The sequence below is a fragment of the Larimichthys crocea genome, chromosome XVI (genome assembly GCF_000972845.2).
Source record: "Larimichthys crocea isolate SSNF chromosome XVI, L_crocea_2.0, whole genome shotgun sequence".
NCBI lineage: Eukaryota > Metazoa > Chordata > Actinopteri > Sciaenidae > Larimichthys > Larimichthys crocea.
This window is the reverse complement of record NC_040026.1, coordinates 14,026,435-14,051,937: the sequence shown is the minus strand read 5'-3', so window position 1 is coordinate 14,051,937 and position 25,503 is coordinate 14,026,435. Positions and strand designations below refer to the sequence as shown.

Sequence of the window (25,503 nt, the reverse complement as noted above, 5' to 3'; positions counted from 1 at the left end):
TTAAAGTCCCGTCTGCACTACACAGAAGCTGCCTGATCTGGATTACTGAGACCAAGAGCAACAAATTAGTGTAAAACGTAGTTGATTTTCTAAACAGTTTTGCAGAAAACAGCTTCCTGTAGCAACTGGAAATGAAGTTTAGAGCAGTGAGGGTGAAAAAGAAGAGTAAAGTCGTGGGCTGTAAAACCAAAACAACCAGCTCAAAGACACTAAAATGCTATGGAGGTCACGTATTTCTGTTGCCTCTCATTTGACCCATTGTTAATAAAATAATAAAAATATTTACAAGTGCAGCTTTAAAGTTACTTATTAAAACATAAATATTTCATACATTGTTCATCTCGCCTCATTTTGATTTTGTTTCAGATTTAACTTAATTTATTGTCTCTCCATAAACAGTAATGTGGATGTTTTCTTTGTTTTTTGTTATTTACAGGTTTACACCATCTTTGTTTAGAGTTGTATAAATTCAGCTTTTAAATAAAAAGTGATAAACTTATTCCCCCCAAAACTGGTACTGGAACTAAATGGGCTAAATATGCCATAAAAACACACACTTTTACTATGTTGACATAGTTTGTATTTAATACAGTATAGCTTGATTCAATAGTCATACGAGTGATAAAATAATAGGTTATAATAAAACAAATATAAAATTAATGTAGATAACTGTATATCCTGGGTAATTGTATGAAAACAGTTGTTGAATACAATAGAAAAATAAAATAGGGCACATTTTGCGTCCATCATTGAAAGGAAAAATAATTCTAAAATCAGAGTGCATGAGGATGGCAGACTTAAAAATGCTTCACTACAAGCAAATTCAATATGAATTCTGTAGTAAAGAACACATTTTTTTTTTCACCCGGCAACAACATAATGTAATGTATGACACAGACACTTTTTTGTACATGTACTCTATAATAATGGCAAGACACTGGGACCAGATGAAAGCACTGATCACAACCACAGTCTGTAGAACTTAAAGTAACACAACAATAATGAAAATATACTCCAGACAAAAATTTATGACTCTCAAGTGCCCAAGAAGGACTTTATAGGGTGTAGGCACAGATCTGTGCCAGTTTATTCACTTACTCTGTCGTTCATTTCTGGTTTCCCTGTAAAATCCTCTTGATTTGTCCCAATAAAGCTCTATGCAGATGTTTACAGTAAGTCCAAAATGTCACTAAATATTTCATATTTAAGCATTGCTAAATTTAACAATAACAATCAAGTTATCCCAGCATCACATGGAGACCTACAGAATTACTATTAAGTTTAATTTGTTGTCCCATCCTGTCGCCGTGACGGCGAATCTCAGAGCACGTTGGGAAGAGTAATTTAAAAGTGCTAAGACGTGATCTGTATAACAACAAAAAAAACAAAACAAAGTATTGCACTACTCATGAGGTCTTAACTGATGACTTCCACAGATGTACGTGTCGATGGCATAGCCACTGCAGACTGCTCTAAATGTGTGTGTGTGTGTGTGCGCGCACATGTGAGGGCACTTAGCAACACATTGCCACAATCACTAAAGCATGATGGCACTGCTAGTTAGCAAAGGCGGCCAGACGCTGATCCCTGTCTGTACTGCAAGTCAGGAAATCTCAACATGTAGGAGAGATGGAAGGGTTGGCTTTCAGCGGATACAGAAACAAAAAACGGAAGAGGAATTCACATGGACGACAATTTAATGAGTGATCACAAAGGAGGTTAGGAGTTTACAGCCTGATCATTTTGGATGTGCTTTAGTTTCCCCTCTTTACTACCATTCAGGGGATATTTGCTGAGGCAGAGGAGAATGCATCATGCAACCTCACAGGAAAAGACAACAACTTGGCAAAATGCTTTTTGACTAAATATTTTTTTTTGGCAACAAGTCAGGCAGTTTCACCTCCTTGTGTTCAGTATGACACTCCTGAGACTATGCACAACTAGCTCGTACCAGCTACGGGACATATACCATGTGCTAAAAATGCACTACGGTGACCGCAATATTTCGAGAACACACGTAGTGTAAAAACTTACCTAACTTACCATAAAATGACGTAATGATGTAAAACCTATTATTGTCGCATGACAGTAGAGATTAATCTCCTGGTTTGGAATAAAAATAAAGGATCATTTCACCCCGAAATTCAAATTGTGTCAGTTACTTGCATCTTGTTCATTTCACTTAAAACTCCAATAAATATCATTTGTACACATAAAGTTAAATTAAGTTTGGTGCCAACCAAGATATTGTCTACAAAGTTTTGTGGAGTTTTAAGGATATGGAAAGAGCACATAATGATTTAATTCTCATTTTGAGGTGAACTCCTCCTTTAAAAAGGTCCCCTAAACCATCGATTTAAAAGTGGCAGATAAACAAAAAAGGTTAATGAACGTTGTCTCGATCACTTCTCCCAAAGAGCCTGACGACAAAACTGTACAAAACTAGAGCAGTTTGTTTCACGCTACCACATACTATCTGAGATATGTTCAGCAAAAACAAAATGTCACATTGTTGGAAGCGAGACTGTTATCACATTGAGACATCATAATGTCAACACTCCGTTTCTTGTCACTGTCTCGTCTTGGTCTGGCTTGCAAAAGAAGAATGGCCTCGTTTCAAAGGACAGCTTCTTTGAGGAAGTTTATTTTCCTAGGCTCACTAATTGGTCACACAACACGGCTTGGGGTTAACAGATCGACTGCAGAAATCTCAGGGCTCATGGACTGGTTTGGGAAGTCAGGGCTGAAGCTCACTGATTGGCTGGGAGCAGACCCTGCCTTTGGGCGTGCTCCAAAATGGCATTGTAGCAGAAGTAGTACTGGTCCGGGGTTTGGATGCTGAAGGCTCTCTGTGTTCTCATGCGACGCACCGTCTGGTATACATTGAGTGAGCCTACGTCCTGTAGCTGGGACAGACAGATGTCCAGGGCACAGAAGGTACCTGCCAACAACAGGGCTTGTTAGCAGAGACATTGACCATGTAGCACAGTTATACCAATCAATGGCATTTTAAAGTTGAGGCTTTCTATATTTACATGTCTAAAGCTTTACAATCTCATAGTGCTAAGTATTAAAAATCAGATGTCAAGCTTTGGGAAAAATACACTCTCAGGGTCTCACCTGTTCTCCCAATCCCTGCACTGCAGTGGACCACCATTGGGGGTCCCTGTGGGTGGCCTGCCCACTGAAGTCCCAAAGCCTTCACCATTTTCCTCTGTTGTCTTTTCACAGCTCCCAGGAAGTCGATGAGGGTCACTGCTGAGGTGGGAACGCCATAGTCAGGCCAGCTGAGGTACTGGAAATGACTCACTTGTCTCTGTTCACATGTCTGAATGGATAAAAGATGGGTTTAGTTATGCTTACTCGTAACAGTAACTCGTAAGACTGGAAACTTGGGGAAACAGCTAGTTTTTTTTAAGATGTTACTGCACCCGGCCAAGCGATACTTTCACTACGGTCCAGAAGAAGAAGGTTATCTGGGCTATATTGCTTGTCCTGCTTCCATCCAAGCCAGATAAAGAGATCTCACTATAACAATTTGTTATAGTACACTATTGGCGTGTATGTATATAGCGTGTATGTAACTAGTATGCTTCATCACGTTGTTTGTTGTTGTTGTTAAATGATACTGATACATGGGAAACCCCTACATTGTACAGTTTCCTGTTGCAATATGTGTTCTTGCAGTAGTCCATGGTTATACCTCAGTGTTGTGCAGTTCGAGGGTGGTGTGGTTGTAGTGGGTGTGGTGGTCAACCCTCTGGTTAACCACTGCCATATGGCCGTAGACCTCCTGTCCCCCTTCATCCAGAGGCCAATACTGTCCACACTTCCTCCGACTGCCCTCGTCTGTTCTGCAGCACAAAGACAGGACATACTTGATTAAATACATTTAAAACACAGGTATTAACTAACCAGTCACTTTTATTTTTACTCAACAACCAAGTTTGAATGAACCCAAATTACCTGGTTGTCATGACGATAACAAGCACGTTTTGTTCCCAGACCATTCTCCAGAAATCACTATACGTCTTTTCCAGTGGTCCTACACAGAGATTCAAATCACATTAAAATGAATTCAGTTCAGTCATATTCATTTCATTGTATGGGACAGCAGCCCAATAAGCTACAGTAGTAGCAAACTACTTAAAATACTTTTTGACATGGTAGTAAAAAAATAATATAATGTACTGCATGTGCATCTTGTGATCTATGTCTGTTTGAGAAAATTCTCCCGAGATATCTTCAGAAAATTAGTACTTAACTCTGTTTGACCTGTCTCCTCCTGACAAACTCATTAAGGCGAGCCTTCTGATCATCAGGCCCTGCTCTGCTCAAAAGTCATACCTGCCTCTCTTAATACATTTTGCATCTGATCTCAAAGGAGTGATTATTAAATCTCTGTATAAACACAGAGCTGAATGCTGATATCCACAATAATTCTCCTCTCCACCTCACCTCACCTCAACAGACTGGTTTATGTTCTGCTATATTTCATAAGTCTCCGAATGCTCTTAAGTTAATATCGGCATACCACAAGGTTCAGTGCTTGGTCCAATGACATTAACTTTTTTCTAAGACCCGCAAATTAAATCTGTTTGCAAAATGACTGATTTTCTAATATAATATAAACATAACCATCTATCTATCCATCTATTAACACAAATGAAGTATACTATTATAAGTAAGGCTGTCAAGAGATTAAAATCTAAATTAATCACTTTTTTTATGTGAAAATCATCCAAACAAATTCAAACATGTTTCAAATCAAACTGAATTGAGTAGCTGAATAAATAAATGAAGAATAGACATTTTAAAACATGAAAGCTCAATATGTTGTATTTGAAAAACTAAAAAAGTTTTCACTGTTCATATTCAATATAAGCATCTCAGGACAAACCTTCTTCGGATGGCAACGAGCATTTAAGGAGCATTACCGCCACCTATTGTGCTGGAGAGTGGCCTAAAGTTTCCTAATTCAGCTAGTGGACGCAGCCTGATTAATCTGCGTTATTTTTTCTATTGATCAAAATTAACACATTAATTTGACAGGCCTAATTCTAAGTATCCAGAGAGCATTAACTAAAATTATGTGACATACCTTGAGTACCAATGTATGCACTCTTCTGTTTGTAGCCGTCCATGAAGCTCGCATTGATGTAGTCTGATCTCTGTGGAAACAACAAAGCTTTGCAACATCTGAAATACATCATGAAGAAGAAAACACTAAAAGCTAAATCGTGCTATGACCTTAATGAGATTGTACAAGCTCAGCTGTCCTCTAGAAGCTGATGGAGTATTACATTTTTTTAGAGGAGTAAACACAACGGAATGAAAATACTTTGGTTACGCTCATTCTCAGGCTGGACAAACAGCAGCAAGCTTGAAAAGCAGAAAACTGGCCATGTGGCAGCCTTTCAAAATGTTCAAGCGTGGCACATTTCTTGGCAGCTGAGATTTAGCATGAATGGAACTGGCAGTCTTTTTTTTCTTTTGATATGAATGACACCTGCAATATTTGAAAAAGGCACCAACCTCGTTCCTTCTAGCTTTCAAACGAACTCTTGTTTGGTCGAGGCACAGCACGTCTCCGTAGCGATTCCTCTCCTGATTGTAGGCTGCTCTGTAGAATGAAAATAATCCCAGAAATGATCAATGACACGTACTGCTGGAGCCAATACTTAACAATAACAATCTAGAAATATGATTTGAATCATTTCTGCCAAATGTATTCAATTCACTGTCAAAATGACAAAGACAGACATCAAATCCTCACATTTGATGAGCTGAACCCATCAAATCTTTGCCATTTTTGCTTAAATGATGAAACAATTATCAAATCAGTTAAACGTAAAAAAAAACGGAGCAGTAGATGTCTGCCCTGAAGTCTTCAGCAGATACAGGAGGTCTGCTTCTGTGAACTCACTGTGCACAGTGGAAGGTTCCAGGCGGCGGTTCCTTGCGGAGCTCCTCATACTCTTGATGGATGCCTGAGCGCTGAAGCCTGCCGAGGTGTGTCAGCAGCTCCTGCGGGCGCATTGACTCCGGTCCAGGGACGTGAATGGAAGCCTCTTCCACTGGGATACCCACCAGCTCATCCACTGGGTCTACAAGGCCGTTCTGACCCGCCAGTAGCTGCTGGTTCCAGCTGTATGCGTCCAACGGCAGCAGGCCGCCGAGGTGCTGCGGGAGACAGTCTCTGGGGAGGTGTTGGCGCAGCTCCGCCATTTTCACCATCTGAACCTGGAGTGAGAAAGAGAAAGACCCACCGCAGTGTAAGTACCAAAAACAACGTCGACGTCAACTTGTTTTGTTTGTTACAGTAAGCCATCAGGTGACTCCGTCTCTATGGAGATCCACACTAATTAAATTCTTCTGCGACAGTAATGTGGCAGCGTGATCGACCCTGGTGATTGAAGCATTAACATCCCAGGAATAGATGAGGCAGCATCGTGGATTAGTGGTTAGAGAGAACACCCTAATCAAATGATCACTGGTAACAATCAATGACAGCGAATTGCCTGTTCACTCATTGTAGGCCAGTCCAGATAAACAAAGCAAATCCTTTCATCATAAACAGAGAAAGTATTAAAAAACGAGAAACAAGCTCCTCCATTTACCCTCTCCCTAAGTTTCTCCTTGAGTAGCAGGCTGAGCAGATTGTAGGGCACTCGGAACCAAACAGGGGCCCCGACAATCAGCACCTTCTTCAGCCTGGCAGGGAACGCCCCCTGGTGGACAGAGGACGGCACAATGTATAAACAAACAAAATTTACTGAATTCTTCATGTGCCAGTTTTTTCAGTCAGAAATAATAAAGTCACTTAGTGCCACAACATATGATGATCATTTTTTAGATCAATATGTGGACACAAAAACATGCCACTGGTATTAATAAGTGCATTATTGACTCGCATGACAAAAAAGTAGTTCCTCACGGCACATATCACTCACATGTAAGCATACTTGCAGGTACAAAATAAGTATTACACAGCCACACGGCGTATGATTTTTAATCATTCTTATGCTTGTCAACTCGTCCTGTGATTCATTTTGCCCTTTGGACAGGCACTGAATTCCTGGAAGACACTAAACCCATTTTAATCAATCTGCTTCTTCCAAGGAAAAAATATCAAAATAAAATCTCAAAATATGTTGTAGTGTTTACAATAAGTTTACATCTAACCCTGTGAATAACACACCATCTGTTTCTCAGAACCTCTCACATACATTTGTATACATCATATATTTATGGATATGGAAAAATTCCCACCTTGAGCAGGTTGAGGATCTTTTTGCTCAGGTCCAGCTCAAAGTTTGTGTAGTTGGAACCCGCCATGTCGTAGATGAACACCAAGCCATTCCTCTGGGTCTCAAAGCTGTGGGCAAACACAAGCTGGATATCTTAACAAACAGCTCAGCACTGTGAACGCAAATTTGACCTGTGTGTAAATGAACTGAGTCGTGTATTTGTTGAGGTTTCCAGTTTCTACCTGAAACCAGCGTCCTCACCTTTCCACAGCCCGATCCAGGAGGTAGAAGAGGGCCTGAAGCACCACATGGTTGCCTGTCTTGTTTGGGTGATGAAGTTTGGCTGTGTACAAGGCAATGGAGGCCCCCGAAGGATCCCGCACACTCTGGAAGGAATACACAAAACTAACAGGTTATACCAGCATTCAACCTAGTGTCACAGCTTTACCCTCTTTACTCGACTGTTGACAATACTAGCACTGGGTTCTAGGAATCCCCTCTGTTCTCAAGAACTCCTGTGATTTAAAAATAATTATTTAATAATAATTTATTTAAAAATAAAATGCATGCATCAGTTAGTGAGTGTGTTTTTCATAGAAATTACGTGGAAATGGAAGGTCTGCAAATATGAAGGATGTACAATGACCACAGGGGGGCACTTAAGTTCATGTGCTGGTTACTGGCATTCTGCCAAAAAGGGCTGGCAACAGTTCAGCAGACGACCATTTCTTGTCAATAATGATGCTGCAGCTCTTACTGCTTTTTTTTTGTTTGTTTTGTTTTTCATACATATTTTCCACGTCAAACCCTGATCAGTGGTCAGGCTGCTGGTGTCAAAAGAAACTAGAGGCTCTTCACATGAATAGAGTCACTGACCAAAAGGTACTACAGCGCTGTCCTTTGTAAGCAAATAAGCCTGTGTTCTCGGGCACGGGGGATAAAAATACCTCAGACAGGATATGAAGCCTGCTGCTGAGACTGGAGAACTCCGACGTCAGACAAGAGGATGTGCAGCATCAATGCCACTGTGGCACGTCAATGAGGAAGGAAGAGGGGAAATGCAAGTGTGTGTGTGTGTGTGTGTGTGTGTGTGTGTGTGTGTGTGTGTGTGTGTGTGTGTGTGTGTGTGTGTGTGTGTACTGAAGGGGGGAGGGTATCTTTTTGTGGTTGAGATTTGGCTGACAAAAGGCTAAATTTATCTGGCACAGGAAATCCACTTGGCACATCAGTCAATCAATAACTTGCACTCCAGAAATGACCCTTCATTCCTCGTTAGGAGAGCTCACTTTCAGAGTTTGTACCCCAAACCTTCTTGTCAGTGTCAAGTTAACTCGTTCCATTAGCAATTTTGAGGTTACTGACTTGATTGATCCTTGAACGGTGCCGCTTCCTTTACACGTCAAGAAGAACCGACATTTATGACGCATCCAAACCAAGACGAGTGAACGGTCTGAACATGTCCAACAGGGAGCATTTTTGTTAGCTCTGTCACGGCCTGTGTAATTCCATTTAATACACTGAAGCATGTTTTAGATTAGGATAAACTGTACAGAAGCAGCCTTCTACAACATTAATTAACAAAAAACAAAACACAATATCAGCTGTATACGGCATTAACAGCTCAGGCTAAAGGATAAAACTTGTGTTATTCTATATTTCTCCTGTCCACAAATACCAAAAGCAACAATGCCGGTCTCAGTGCTTTGACTCCCCCACAATGCCTGTGGCACTCTGACCCGAGCCTACTGGTTTTCTATTCAAGATATAGAAATCTTTAAAAGCAGGTCATGAGCATCGCGTTTCACTTCGAATAAAGGCGAAGTCATTTCGTAAAAGAGCTGGTCACTGTAGTTCTTTTTAACAGCATTTGTTGGGGACTATTTGACACTGGGGACTAATACACATCTGGTGCTCTAGCAGGCAGCTCACTGGTCATGTGGTTTCACTAGTTTCTGGACAACAACGGAGGTTTACAGGAACAATATGATGTCAGTATGATTAATTCAGTGTTGGCCTTTTCATTTAATTTGTTTATAATGGGGAAATGATAGAATATTGCCTGCCTTATCCTTTGATTGTTCTGTAATATGACATGCGATGACAAGTTTCCATCAAGCAGATGCCAGGCGTAGTGGAGATTTACAGAAGACTCTTACCAGCACAGTGAACTTTCCGCTGAGCAGCTCCGAGCGCAGAGGTTCTTCCTGAGGCTGAAGTCTGACGATTCCTTCTTTAAGACGTGTTTCCTGAAGAGAACAGATCACAGCAGGTGAAGTCAGGCTGCCGAGTAACTAGAACAGGCCGTCAACTTTGAGGTGAATTCCTCTCTGTGAACAATAGACAATTACACGCCTAACTTTCCTGCCAGGAGGATCCCGCTCTGCAAGATTTCCATTCCTTTAAACGCCCCAAAGAGGCCGTGTGGGAGTTTTTAAATCGTTCTAAAAAGGACCAAGCATGGTGTCATTTCCATTTACTGACTATTCTTCAATAATGTGACGTGTTTACTGTGATAACAACATACTTTCCTTTATAATTTTACTATCACACTGCTTCTACTTTCATAGAGAAGACATGATCACAGTTACTACAGCTCTCCTGTTCCAGCTTCTTTAAAGATTTGTAATGGAAGACAAATATGAAAGAAAAACTAATATGTACAGATGTAAAGTAACACCAGAGCCCTGCAGACAGACTAATGCCTTACTTTAAAGACGTTTACCCAACACCTGAGATAGAGTTAACTGATCCACCAGCACGTCTACAGCTCACTAATTAACAAGTACGTTGTTAATTTAATCTATGTATTGAATCCATTGTCGTTTTTACATGATAGTTTTTGCACATATCAAACAAACAAGATATGAACATGCCAATCAGTGACTTTTAGAGGGACTTCCAACAGAGCCAGGCTAGCTGTTTCCCTCTGTTTCCAGTCTTTTTGCTAAGCTAACATGAAAGTGGTTCAATATTCTCATCCAACTCTGGAAGAAAGTGAACTATTCCTTTTAACATATCAGGCATATAACATGAACATTACAATTTGGTTCGTTTGTTTGGTTTACTCTTAAGACGTTTTTCTCCTGAGATTAAAAGAAAAACAATATATGACACCATCTACAGTTTGTGAATAAAGCCACAGAACTCAATCAATAAAAACAGTGTAGTCATATTTTATTTATTAGAAAAAAAAACAGCACTGATCATAAGTATATTTGAAAATGTATTTCACGGTTTAGTGTCCAGAACATGATCTAACATATAAACTACAGTTTCTGGCCATTAAAATGCAGCTTTTGGGTAGAAAGTCTGTTCTGCAGAGTATGAACAGTGTTCTGGATGATGATGTGACATCTAAGAGCTCTTATTCATAAAGTTGTGAAGGTGTCGGTTGAGCCTGCTCACGTGTCAGTTACAGTAGGTGGTACAAGACAAAAACACTGAGTTTAGACTCGCACAACCAGCCTCCTCAGTTTGAATGGCACCTTCGTCTGTTTGCCCCCACGACCAAACAAGCACTTCACTGGAAACTTTCCCCCCTTTAGTTTGTTCTGACAAATGACTTGTGCCCGGCCTCTGTCCCGGTGCTGACGCAGCATTAAACTGAGTTAAATGAACTGTGGCGTGGCGGGGGAGGTTTAATCCTTCTCAAAGTCACATTCAAGGCTTTCATAAATGAGTCGTGTTTATGCGGGCCAACTACTTGCTGCAGAAATGAGAACCCACCTTGGTGATTGAAGCGACTTTACTGAAAAGGTGGGTGGTAAAATCCTGCCACGTCTTGAAGCTATTCAGGTCATTAGAGTGTGCGAGACGTCTGGGAACTTTCCGTTTGCTGCAGTGGATAAACCGGAACAGATCGGAGCAGATAAATCCCATTTTGCTTGTTCAAATTTGGCCAGAATGCAATTTACAGCAGTATAGACCATTTAGGGAGAAAACGAGACATTATCCTTAACTCACTGGTAGTTATTACGTGGCTCGGAGGAGAAGGTCTTGATTATGTTATTATCTCGATGCTATTTTCAGACCATAAAGTAAATGAGACCTGCTGTCTGATCCACTGGCCCCATCCTCGAGGGTTCATCACGATCATCATTTTCCGGTTTGATGGTAATAATATCACCAAGGTCACCAACTGCTATTTCAGTGACATGTAGGGGGCATACATCTTTTCTCTGCTATGTTCTTTTATGATCTGCCCTCAGTGAGTCTTCAGACTCCATCTTGTTCTCAGCTGTGGCACACAGTCAGGCGGCCTACGGAGCACACTTACAGATATACAGATAGCTGCTGTAGATCTTTCAAACTTGGCCATTTTCAGTTTACAGTTCTCCCCAGGGAGGTGGTTACAAGCATAACCAACAAACAGGAAACAAAAAGGAGAAGATGAACAGCTGCTGTCTACCTCGAATGTTGCAAAAAAAAAAAAAAAAAAAAAAAATCCTAAAAATCATAAAAAAACAGAAGTTCATGCAGACACACTAAATTCCACCTCATCAATACATTAGAAATATTAAATTCTCTGTGTTGAATATTAATTTGCATGCAGCCGCAGCCCTTCCCTTTGAAACTTCATGTTCCTCATTTACTCTAAACTCATACTCTCAGCTGTAGCTACCAGTGAAACCTTATTTCGTGATAAGCTTCGAGCTCTCTGAAAAGCTGAATAAGCCTGCATGCTGCTTCTTGAAATATGCCCCCGGTGTATAATTTGGTGTGAGTGTGCGAGTGTGTGTGTCTGGCTCCAGGTTTTTTGGTGCATCTGTTTAGGCGATCTCTTCCTTGGCTCGGGCTTCTGAGAACATTTGTTCAATGAAGGCAGCCTTGTGTTACCGTGCAGAGGGTGTGGTAAAGATGCTTTACATGTCCTCCACCTTTCTACCTCCGGGTGAACCTGTATCTCCATGTTCTTTGACTGATGTCTTTTATTTTGAAAAGGAACTTTTGCATTAGGTGCAGATCGATTTCAAATACGGACGTAGGATGTAACATCATACACTGTCCTGATTTTACTCATTGTTCTTTGCAGCGTGTCAGTTATTTCTGTCCATGTGAACTAATGAGAACAGGTGGGAAACTGCAGTTATGTGTCACACACAACTCGTTACAGACTTTGAGTCTAATATTATACAATTATTTCTGTGGAAATAATTGCTGATATTCAGTAAAAGGAGCATGAAAAGAAAGAATAAAGGTTGTTCCAGTGTGGGTGGAGATCCTTCTGATAACATTGAAAGTGTTTATACTGATGACTTAAGATATGTTTCCAAATTTAGGTTACAGAAAACTGGAAACTATGTTTTCACCAAAACAACCTGAGTTCTTGCTCGAGATGAATCAGCTCTTCCGAAACTATTTCTTCTACACGTCGTGACATTTGCCTCTTCTGCCTCTGACACCTGTTGACTGACATCACTGAGAGTGATGAGACAGGCCAATGATCTCTTAACATTCACAACTTTAAAATGACATAGCCGAGTATCAAACTTTAAAAAAGGGCCAGTGTGTAAGATTTAGTGGCAGATTGCAACCGACTGAATACTCGCCTCACTGTCTCCTTCCACACATGTAGGAAAATGTCCGGCTGCGAAATACACATAAAAAGTCTAGAGCCAGCATGTGGTTTGTCTGTTCTGGGCTACTGTAAAAACATTGCGGACTCCATGGAAGAGGACCCGCTCTCTCATATAAAGGGCTTACTTTAAAGCAATGAACACATAAAAAACAATTCGTTTTCAGCTGATTATTCATATACACACAGTACATAATGAAAACACACTTATGGATACTGTATTTTATTACTGCCAATACATACTCCTAAATCTTACACACTGGGCCTTAAATACTTAAAGAGCAGAGACAAAATGTGTTAATAACACAATAATCACCTGAAAAAAATAAATATATATATATTTTTTCTTCACTTAAAAATGATCCTTTTATATCTACAGTGGGAGCGGGTCCTCTTTCATGGAGGCCGCCATGTTGAAACAGTTGTTTCTACAGTAGCCTGGAGCAGACAAACTAAATACTGACTCTAGACAGGGTACTTAAAGTGTTGTTTCTTTTTTACACTAGGAAGGTGAGGGTGATGTGAGTAGATTGCAATGCCACTATTACACCACTAGATGCAACTAAATCCTACACACTGGACCTTTAAGAGTTTGTATCTACCTTGCTGCGGAAGCCCAGGGTTTGAATCCAACCTGTGGTTTTTCCCCACATGTCACTCTTCAGCTGTCTATCAAAATGAAGCTTGAAAAGGCCAAAAAATTATCTTTTAATTAAAAACTAAAATTATTAAAAACAAGTTTGTATCTAGACCAATGTCTAGTGTAGCCTGGGGTATTTTATTAAATGAAAAAAGGATTACAATGTTAATATATCCCAAACTAAGGTGCTGATGTTATAACCTTAACTCAGGTAATGATTGGTCAGGTTTCAAACAATCCCAGCCTTCACAAGCAGCAAATTTTACTGGCTAACTTGAATTGTAGCTCAACTAAAACTAAAAAAAGTAGCTCAACTAAAACTTGATGTTACCAAAGGCTGCTTCGACCAAATTCTGTGACCTGCTGTGCAGTCCATAGGCGTTCATAAAGTGATAATAGTAGCTAATAGCAGCCCACTTGGTTAGCTCACACTCATATGCTGACATGAAATATTTATTGCAAAAACTGGGGAGTGTGCTAACGCCCTGAGTCTACTGATAGCTGTTCAGCTGTTCATAGCCACTGTTGGAGAACTTCCAACATGGCAACAGAAAGTTAGTTTTCATCTACATGACTCCTCTCTTACCCTGTAGCTGTGGAATAGCTCAATAGCTCGGAGGACGTCAAACTTGCGGGCCATGAGGAACTTGACGGCCAATTCCCTGGACAATGGTGACACTCCATGCTGACTGGTCCACTTGTTGATTTCCTCCAGAAACTGCCTGGTAGCCTGAAACAGACACAGATGTGGTCACAAACTTTGTACTCCCATCATCGTGAGGTCAAAAAGGAAGGAAGTGAAACTGGGCTTTTAACTTGATACATCCTCAGAGGAAGTGTTATTCTATACCTCACAGAATATTTGACAATTTCATGGCCCGGTAAGAGGTCTACAATAGTTTCACATGCTGCTGTATAGTCTGAAGAGCGCTGCTCACTGCGACCGTGCATACACAGGGAGGTACAAAATAAAAATGTGTGAACTGTAATTTGTGCGCCCAACTGAAACGATTGGTTTTACACAAAATCTTCCTCAGTTTTGCTGCTTCATCTCATGTGTTAACCACAGCTATCTTGGGGAATGTTTTGGCACTTTGTGAAAGCCATGAAGGGACAAAAAAAATTCCAGTGAATGGCTGAGCTAAAAAGAACAAGGAGTGACGCATTAGAAGTAAAAAAGAACTTCCAGTTTAGAACTAACAAAGAACAAGAGCATGAGAGTGGAGGAAGATGGAATACTGTTGAACCGTTTTTTTATGACACAAAGCTGCAATAATGACAAGGCAACATCCTCAGACTTTTAATTGTACTTGGTGTAAAGCCAGAACATGTTGTTATCGAGTGCTGAGATATCAAGTCTGTTTTAGGTTTGATGATGATGATTAACTGGCCATCAAACTGATGGAAAGACTTACACATGTGCAACTGAAGCTGTGATGGATCACTGCTGATTACTTGGCATAAATTAGATACCCCCATATAACATAAAAAAAACCCAAAAAAAAGTAACAATAAGACTGTTTCTGAGTTATCTTGCTATGTAGATTTTCACACACAATTTGTCTTGTCTTTTGGTGAATAAATAAACATGAATTAAAAATACTGTATGTACAATATAATATTCAAATAAAAAGAACAGTTCTATGCAGAAATATGCAGAAGTTCACAGTACGTGGGATATTTTTCAAAACATAAAACCTGCAATGACAAATATTCTGTTTCCACTGCCAAAAAAATGATTGTTGAAATTGGAATAAAATTAGGGTTGCAAAATTCCGAGAATTTTAAAAGTTGGAAACTTTTCATGGGAATAAACCAGGAATTTTAAAATTTGAAGGTTGGCCCTTAACAGGGAACTTAAATATAGTTGGGTGAAATACATTTTAGCATAATTCTGACTAAAACAACCAGATTTCATGCAAGTACATTTAAATACCTGCTATCACATGCAAATAGCACACTGCTTACTGCCCATGGAAAGTTTCCAGAAAGGTATCAGTGCTGGCCTATTGACACATCCAGCAGACAGAAAACATCATTCACACCCAGAGAGAGTCTATTTCTGGTCATCTTGTCTTCAGTTATGGTGAAACCTGGCTCTTTAACTACTGGATGTACATCTATGTTCACCAACTGTACCTGTCTGACAAATGTGGTGACAATATGAGCACAGGAAAAGTGACCTAAAAGAGTAAAGTTGCAGCCTGAATAGGTAAAACAATGAGCCGAAACACTATAAAACTACAGAGTTTAGGTCCACTGCAGAATTAAGTTAAAAAGTTACTTTTTCCTGATGAAACACATTTAGATACTGCTTCATATCTGAAAACAGCCAGTTCCATTCACATCATACACTGCACTCGTGTTTTGGAAAATGTGTTTACCATAAAGGCCTTCTACCCATCTTGCAAATAACTTATGCATGTAGCCAGCAGTCTTTCAGGGGCTTCCTGTCCTCCCCTCTGCTCTTATTATACACTCCCTCAGGAACCCACCACCACCATCCTCAGCACCCGCAGAGTTAGCGAGTCAGCACCCAGGGAATCGTCAAAAGACGACAGAGGAGGCAGTGAAAGCTCGCGCTTTAAAAAACACAGGGCTCCGCTTCTCTGGTGAGGCACAGGAGCGGTGGGGCATGCATGGGAGACAGGAAGTCAAGTTCTGGGAGCCCACGGCTCTTTAGGAATACAAAACGATCACTGACGAGTGCTGAGCCTAAAAGACAGGATGCCACTGTGTCTCCTCAGGAAAAGCCAATGCTTTCACAGACAGGAGGGCCTGCAGCTTCTGCTCTGTTCACGCCTTAACATGCAAGGGATGAGGGACGAGTGCACCTGACAGGGCTGACGTCGTTTCATATCCGATTCTCATGGAGGAAAGCGTGCAGCAGAGAAAATGGATCTGATTATTTTGAGCAGATTTCACATAAAATATTGACTAAACATAAACCCGAAATGTTTCATAACACAGATGATCAACCTCACTGTTTGTTCCAGTTTGCCTGCTTTTACTGGGAGAGGTCATCTCTTTTTAGTTATGCTAATCTTAAGCAAGGAAGTTCATTTGTAAGAGTTTCAACCACACCTCATGGACTTATTTGGCAGATGTTGGGTTATTTGTGGACTGGGACCAGAAGCAGTCAAAGCCTCGACTGAGAAAGGGTTTCTGAACCGTTGATGAGGAACAAGTGGACGACCAGAGAAAGATCAAGGAAGTCATCCATGTCCTACCAGAGACCACCTCTGAACATATGACCACATGTTGATCACACCATGAAATGCACATCCTGAATCTTAGCCAGCTCCATTTACAGAACACCACTGAGAAGTGAGGACATGGGGGACTGTCCAAGATCTTGGGTGTGCGATTAGTTATGGCTGTTGATCTTATTTCAAATCACAAAAAAGACGATAACTTTAGTGACTTAAGTCTTCTCTGCTCTAAAAGTTGCTTCAAGTTGGTCTGTTGCAAAATCAAGCTCTGTAAACTTACTAAACTTGAAGAATCGTAGATACTGCATCCACCCAGAGCAACAGTTTGTCTTATTATAGCAAAATGATTTAGTAAGACTTCAGTAAGACTAATAGAATGTTGACAAGACATCAGATCTGGAGCTACAGCAGAAATTGGATTTGGTGAACACGTTAAGTATTTTTTCTGGGTTTAAGAATGCATATTTCATTTCTGCTTTGTAGTTGCGTGGATCTACAAAGTCAGTCTCTGTCACAATGTCAGAGTTGTTTATGGTCATCAAATTGTTTTGGACTCGACTTTACCAGATGAAGTATTCCGTGGTACTGTCTTTTCGACATTAAGTCCTGTTGAACGTGGGCCGTCTGCTCTTTGTTGTTGCACTGTGAAGCATTAATCCTTCCGTGTTGGCCAAAGACAACTTCCTGTCAGATTGCTGTCAGGTACACTCGAGTTTCCAAGATTTCAATGGTCTGACAGCTGCTCTCCCTCTCTTAGCCTTTTAAGGAGAGCCTGCCAACTCCACGCAGTGACCCTCTGTTCCTGGAGAAGCCAGTTATGTTTGGTTTTTCTGCACTAGGGGCCATATCCGCCAGGATGAAATTTGAGGATGAACCAGTTTGTTTTCATGATAGCACACTAGACTGCATTGGAAGACTCACTGCGGAGGAGTGACTTATTCAATTCCTGGAGGATACATAAATATTTGCTTGACTTGCTCCCGCTCTGATATGGAAGAATACTTCCTCAAAGTTCTTGATAACACATTTTAAAACACTTAATTCTGGCTTACACTGCCTGACATGGATCTTTAGATTGAGAGGTTGGTGCGAGTACAGAATTATTATCTGATCACAAGTATTTTTATTTACTGGTTCTGTGGACTTTATGTTCTCAGCTTGTTGTTCTGAAATGCTGAGTGCAACATTTGAACACAAGCGATGGTATTACATAATCCTGCTTGTTTTCAGGGGTTGTTCATTGGTGGTTGACAGTGACTGTCAATAGCTCATTGATTAGCTTCACTATGGTATGTGCCTGCAGTGCTGTGAGTTAGTGGATAAGGTTGTGCTCGGTTCTATGCCAAACAGCCCGGTCCACAAATCCAAAAAGGTTAGAAACCATGACCCAGATAACTCACTGCCACAGGGCGCAACCATTACGTCACAGAAAAACACATTACAACACACAATAATTCCCTTATAGGTTTGTTTACTACCCTGAGGTAAATGCTAATAGGCACTCAATAGTGTGTAGTGTCACACCACCACTAAATTTCACACCTGCCAGCAATTTCAATGAAGATATGTGAGCTGAAAGTAGTGTACATGGACCATAAACCCAGGCTATGATTATTATTTGAATTTTGTCATCCGTCCAACCAAAAGTCCAAAACTCAAAAAAGATATTCAATTCACGATAAAAGAAGACAAAGAAAAAAACATCTGAATGGCTGGAACAATCAAAATTTGACCTCAGTGACAGCTAAACAGAATTAATGTCATGATCACAGGACATATTTTTGGTTTGTGTGGTGAGATAGTCATAGTTTATATTATAAAAAGGTATACTGTGGTATGTTCCACACTGCAGAAAGTATTTTCTGATTCAAAAATTAAAGACAGTCATCATAATGCACAATTTTTGGACAACAGTTGGACATCCATGAGACAGAAGATACGTCAACTGATTTTACGGTACTGTTTATACAGAGGTAACAAAAATCATTACAGGATGTAATGTGATGAAGTACATTGATTTTAGTGCTGCAACTAATAAGCATTTCAAAAATATTGAAAGATTTGTTACAATTATTGTCTGACTAAAAACTAATAATATTCAGTTAACTATGACCAAAAAAAAAAAAAAAAAAAAAAAAAAAAAAAAAAAAAGGAAAAAAGCAGAAATATCTGAGCAGCTGGAACCAGCTCATTTTGGCATGTTACCTTTAATGAAAGAGTGCTCAGTCAACATTGTTGCCAAATATTTTTTACTCATCATTTAATTGACTAATGGTCAACATGACTGTCAAAGATTCACAGCACTGGATTAGCCAAAAACTTCATCTTCAAAACAGTTTGTCGACTGAATTTCTACCAATTTCTACCTCTACTCTGTACTCTTCTATCCATATTACTAACCCTGCATACAGCTCTACAGACCATCCTCGTGGTGCACATTCTGAGTTATTAAACACAGGTGGAGACTGTATTAATAGCTGCATTGTATTCACATGTGTCAGTGTCGGGGCTTCCTGGCACACATTCTTTCATAGTTTCACTTACTACCATCGGAACCCTTTCTTACAAGAATTGGTCATGAATTTCTCAGTATTGGCATAGTGTGTGACGTGCTGTATTCACATTCCAGCCAGAGGGAATCACGTAGTACACCACAGTGACTGTATTAATGTCTCAGCTGTAGGAAATTCTATTGAAGGGTTATGGGAAGTGGTGGTGGGTTACTGCAGCGTCATGATTCCACCCAGGCGGGGTTGATGCTTCACTTTATGTGTTTAAGAGGAATCATGTCTGCCCTTGACATTGTCTCTCTGGAATCTATCTGATTACAGATGCTATGCTAATCTATTTACAAACACAGGGCTGCTGCTGCCAATCGCCTTCGCTTCACTTCAGCCAGTTCCATTTGGCACGAGTCAATACCAAAACAGGAAGTCAATAACGTCACTCTCTCCCTATTCCCCAATTTCTCTCACTCCACTGCTTCCTGGGAGTAGACTCGACACACAAACACACACACATATTTTCTCTAAAGCACATGATAGACACACACACACACTCTGTAACTCATAAACCCCCCTTCCCCCGAGTCTAGTGGAAATGCTTTTAACAGCTGCCTTTAGAATAAAGTTCCACTACACCCGTATGTGCTCCCGAGAGAGCCACCCTACCACACACACACACACACACACACACACACACACACACACACACACACACACACACACACACAAAATCCACCCAAACACCCCCCACAAGGCTGTGGATGTAATGAGGGCGTCCGGTACCCTAGCGGGGGCCCTGGCTCACACAGGAAATGGAGTAGCCAGATAAGCTTTCTGCTGGCCAGATGATGAGGAGTCAGCGGGGGAGAGAAGGCACGAGCATGACGAGCACTTACAGAAGGAGAAATCCTACAGATTCAAAATCTAGCTGCAAACTGACTGTAATCTTCCAGCAGTGACTGATCGGAGTTCAGAGCAAACTAAACAATGTTACAAAAGCACTGAGCGTCGTCTATCTGCTCTGCTCGTGTTGGATTTCTTCTGGTTTGGTAACGCTTGTGCTGCTAGAGGTTTATAAATACTAGATTTTACACTAAGCTGCCAGATTATGGAGGTACATGATCTAATGCAACAGTCCTTCACGATCACTGGAGCTCTCTTTACTTTAGGTGTACCTCATTAACCTGATACTTTGCAGGGCGTGCTAATAAGTTTAGATCTAGATGTGTGGTAAGCTCATCGTGATGTGAATCCATGAAGAATAATATGAAAACTGAAATTATTTCATTAAATCCATCATCAGAAATCAGCTGGTCTGCAACTGCTCCCGAAATTCAACTCTGACAGTGAACTGAAGAAGTTTGGATTGGAGGAAGTCTACATGAACTAATACACTGAAAAAACAACTAAACTCAGATCTACGAGCTGCAAATGAATATCAAAGAGTAGTGATGTGATGACTTTTTAAAAGCTGATTATTTATTACACCGTCTGTCTGGAAGACAACATCCTGTATGTTTTGTATGCATGGATGTACCAAGGGGAACTCTACAGCTTTTTATGCTTCCATCAATATTTCACATCACAGCAGCCAGGCTCTGCTAAATGGAGGAAAATGCACTTCCTATGGCTGACACTGGTTTGTGAATGATGTTACACTCCTGCCACTTCTTCAGAGCCACATCACTGGCGTGTCTGTATAAACCAAGTTTCTACTGTATACATTCCTCAATGGGCCAAATGTGGAAGCAGACAGCGTCTCCAGCTCTCTCTCTCTCTCTCTCTGTCTTCCCCGACCCCGCTGTAATATCACGGTCTGCACCAACTCCAGAGAGCCCCGGTGAATGTCGTACATGTGTGGAGGGGGATCGAGGCGACATCGGCCTGTGTTTCGCAACACTTGAGCTCGAGCCGCCGGGAAGGATCTGACAGTGATGCAACGGCGGCAATAAAGCGCCACAAATCGATACATTTCCGCTCCGCTTTCAGGACCGTTTCGCAACAAAAAGCCTAACTGGCTGCGCACCAAGCCAGCCCCGCTCGCCTCGGTGCGCACACGCAACGCACAGGGCCAAAATACCTCCAAGGTAGTTGGGGCCGAGGGCGATGTATGGCAGGAGGAGGAGGGGGAGTTATAAGTGTAAAAGCAGAAAAAGACTCTTTAAGGCCTACCTGTTCTTCCTCCGCCGATAAAGTAGCTGCCATGGTTCCCCCCGTCGGTTCTCCGTTCACCTTTTATCGAGACAAGTCGTTCTCATGAAGTGAAGATGACGATGTCTGCGTGTCTGTCTGTCCCTCGTGTAAAAAAACGGGGTTAGGGGTTGTCCCGCTGGCTCTCTTAACTTGAACGCATCAGAAAGGCTGCAGCACGGAGCTCAGTGTTTCGTCTTTTTCTCCGGATAACACGCACCGCAATTAGCCTCAATGTGCCATCCGGGACGACAGGAGGAGAAATCCGCGGCTCTTGTGTCAGATTTCACCGAGCAACAAGAAAAAAGAAGACCGGGGAAAGAGGGGGGGAGATAGAGAGAAAACTCGAGCAGCTAGACGAGGCTGTGCTTCGGCTCGATGATGACCATGATCTGCTGCTGCTGCTCCTCATCCGGCTAACCTCACACGGATCAGAGGGCTGCGGCTGCCCGCTGACTCCTCCATGCCATGAATTGCAAGTTTTTCGCTCTGAACGTCGCCTTTATGTTGTGAGGGGAGACACACACACACACACACACACACCTACCTACACACACACACACACACACACACAGCCCTCAGACTGGAGGCTGTTCTCTCGTGTTGCTCTACCCCCTGGTGGTCAAGACCAGAAAAGCCCACGACCTCCGCCTTCATTCATAAAAATAGGAAACCGAACTCAAAATCACCATTTTGAGTGTCACGAGGAGGACTCCGAGCGAGGTCACGAGCTGAATGAACGTGAAAAACAAGGTAACTTACACGTGTCAAAGTGAAGTCTGCCTCCGTTTGAAGCTGAACGTCGTGTGCAGTCTGCTCTCACCTTCCGAGCTAAAAGTTCGACATTTTGGGGCGAACCTGTCGCGCCACAAGTGAGCAGCTAGTAGCTAATGCAGTAGCTAAAGCAGCTGTAGCATAAACGAAGACAGTTGTTTACATTAACTATGAAGCTAAAGCTAAGCTAGTTAGCTTAGCATAAAGGAAACAGCTATCCTGTCTCTGTCCAAAGGCACAAACACGACCGTCAGCGCTCTTAAAGCTCGTTAATGACAAGTGTGAAGCAACATTTAGCCATTTTAACGGCGGCAGGCTATTTCTTGGCTCTGAGCAAGTTGCCAGGCAACCAACAGAAACTACAGGAAATTAGTTCATAGCCAAGAAATAGTAGGTGAATGGCACACAACCCAGTTTTTTTTCTCTGTGCAACTATTACGTGCATTTAGCATGATTTTGTGACATGAAAACAGCAGTTCAACTTTCAAGATGTTTGCATATTCACACATTCTGCAGACGCTTTTTATAATTTGTAAGTATTGAACTTTTTTTGTGGCAACAAAACATGTCAGAAGGTCAGCTTTAATACATAGCTCCATCTACCATCGTAGTCTGTCTTTAAAATGTTCTGTTTTTTGCACATCTTTGCACTAGCTATATGTCTACATCACAACACCGCCCATCCTAACTATCACAGCACATTACTAATGCATGAAATAAAGTGAGAGGAAACAAGTAATCATAGGAGCAGGCCCCTTCCTTGATAGTTGGTTGCAAGAATAGCAATTTAATTAGTGAAACTCTCGACTCATGCATCCCCCCCAGGCTACATTATAATCTGGTACACTTTACAGGAATGGCATGACATCATAGGAAACAGAAAATGCCCGACAGTACGATAAAGTCAGTGTAATATGACCCATGCAACAAACTGCAGGTCTCCACAGGAATATTACAGGCTGCAGATATATTTCAGCAGGGAGGTTAGTTCAAGTGCAGACAGGAGATTGCATTTCCTGCAAGACTACTGATGGCCTTTAATTCATATATTGATGTGTTTTTAATGAGTCTATGAAGGTAATCTAATGCAAAACAGGGAGAGTGTGTGAGACGGTGTGATTTCACAATATTCACTTCATAGATATCTGTTTACACCTGCAGAAAAAGAAGGAAGAAAGCATTCTGAGGCAGTCAGGCTGGTCATGTCTCTGACTTGAATTGTTTTTGCAAGAAAAGGTCGGAAATTATAGGTACATTCACATGCTGTGTATATTTTGTTTCCACAAAGAACAAGACCCCACAATAGGCCAATTGTAAATAATGAGGCGTGAGAAAGTCCGACTTGAAAACCAAGGGGAAAAGGGAGTGGACAACAATAGACTTCCTGTCAAACCAGCTGACATCATGTCATTTGGGAAAATGTGATTGGTGAAGCCGTAGATCTGCCCACGTCATGTCAACTCTGACCAAAAAGTCTTTGACTGCATCAAACATTGAAGAGACCAAGGTCTGGTTTGAAAAAGCTGGACACAAAAGAGATAAAGTTATTTATAGTTTTTTACATCAAGGACAACAACAAATAAAACGTTTTCTACAAGATGTCAAATGTGTGTGTGTCTGTGTGTGGTGTCTGACTCAACATGGGCTCCATCACATTTAACAGGATTGGGGGCGTTTAATGACCCTAAGAGGAATTTACATCCTATAATTACACACACACACATTAATGACTGAATGACCTGGTTGATTTTTCTTTTTTTTGGACTTCAATTTAATTGTTTTGGGAAAAATATAAAGTTAAATTATGACGTAATTGAAGAATGGAGGATTACCTATAACCACTACATTGTGGCAATGTGAAGAAGACTTTAAACCCACATTTAGAACTTACGGAAAATATAAATATTCACTTTCTTGCCAAGAGTCTTGTTTGCACTTCAAATGTAAAACTACAAGCAGCCGGCAGCTTAGCTTAGCCTAGCTTAGCACAAAGACTGGAAACAGGGGAAACAGCTAGCCTGGCTCTATCCACCTACAAGCACTGCTAAAGCTTGCCCATTTATAAAAACAACAATGAAAAAATGTTAATTAGTGGGCTTCAGAGGTGCTGTTAGGCAGAACCTGGCATGTTATCTATCTGCTATATGATATATATGCATGCTACTTTGGTGGCTAGTCCACATTTCTTCAGAGGACAGACATTTTTCACACATTAATACCAAACAAGTAGGCTAAACTTGTGTCAGGTGCTGGAGACTTGCAGGAAAAAAAAATACACACACACACACAATCTCCTTCCCTCCTTAGAAGTCTTGTGACAAGGTTTTCATAGAGATAAGATAGGCCAACATGTGCGTGTGTGTGTGTGGGGGAGACTGAGAGCGCTCTGAAGAGTCGAAGTGTGGACTCACAGGTGCTCAGTTCCTGGAAAGTGATCGGTCGTGCTGACTAATAACTGAATTCTTGCAGTAACCACATGCCTGACTTTGCTGTCTTTCACAGATCTCTTGGTTTTAGGGGTGACTCAGTGTGAAAGAAAAAAATTGTATTGACTGTACTCGATGAACAAACGTTCAAAAGAGCAGAAATGTGGGGTCACGTAGTGCACGTTTGGACTACAGATGCAATGAAACAAAAGGGAAATGAAACCTAAAATGTTGAAACGTTCCTCATGTTGAGTATCGTTCATAGAAATCAAACTGCTTTAAATCTGATTTATCACAAACCACATCAGTTATGTCATTTCATTTCCTTGTCTACATTTAGGAAAAACTGAAATCTCACCAAAAAGCAGATCACCAAAACTGATCAGAAGTACTGCTTCTAAATCTTGTTCATCTACTCAGACTGCTCACTCTGTGATGTCTGATGCTTTCCAAGAGTTACTGCGTGATGAGATATTGTATTTGTGGGCTAAACAGTTTCCTACAGTTGCATTGAGCACCTTCCTCCACTTCACTGATCTCATGTTTCCAAGAATGAGTTACAACAATCCCCACAGAAGTGTTGTGAACATGTTATTTTCACCTGGTGGTGTTCTGTGTAGGTGGGGAGAGTAATAGCGATACCGCTGTCAGAACAAAAAGAGGAGAAAACAAGATTTTTTTATTTTCCAGTGTAGAAAAAGTGAGTAGTGGCACAAACACAGGACACAACATATCTTTTAGTTGCAATGCATGCTGGTCTAGTAAGTGTGGTGAAGATGAGTTCTTACTGGGTGATTTTTGGATCTGTACTGTTCAGGAAGTTAACATATCCTGAGACGTGGTTATGTCATGCTATGTGTAATCTAGAGCCCAAAATGCTCTGAAATTAAGCAAGACTAAGAGTCAACAGCTCGTGGTATGCAGTTCACTGT

General features: G+C 41.1%; 1 protein-coding gene and 1 long non-coding RNA gene across 3 annotated transcripts; one reads left to right on the top strand and one right to left on the bottom strand.

Moving 5' to 3' along the window:
• Positions 1–563: 563 nt before the first annotated feature.
• ptpn9a (protein tyrosine phosphatase non-receptor type 9a) lies at positions 564–23,442 on the bottom strand. Of its 2 annotated transcripts, none has more exons than XM_027289215.1 (13): positions 22,134–23,442; positions 14,052–14,195; positions 9,407–9,496; positions 7,512–7,636; positions 7,273–7,378; positions 6,621–6,731; positions 5,927–6,243; positions 5,536–5,623; positions 5,102–5,171; positions 3,967–4,045; positions 3,704–3,854; positions 3,121–3,328; positions 564–2,941 (listed from the first exon to the last, which is right to left on the bottom strand). In XM_027289215.1, exons 2-13 carry the CDS (start codon positions 14,103–14,105, stop codon positions 2,751–2,753), a joined length of 1,590 nt encoding a protein of 529 aa, XP_027145016.1. In that variant the 5' UTR covers positions 14,106–14,195; positions 22,134–23,442; the 3' UTR covers positions 564–2,750. The 2 variants fall into 2 exon arrangements, with proteins under 2 accessions (XP_027145016.1, XP_010733487.1); XM_010735185.3 differs by lacking the exon at positions 22,134–23,442 and adding an exon at positions 21,354–21,878.
• Positions 21,995–23,736, top strand: LOC109142538 (uncharacterized). The gene is made up of 2 exons (XR_002042998.2): positions 21,995–22,124; positions 23,434–23,736. It is a non-coding gene; the product is annotated as an uncharacterized LOC109142538 (long non-coding RNA).
• Positions 23,737–25,503: the final 1,767 nt, after the last annotated feature.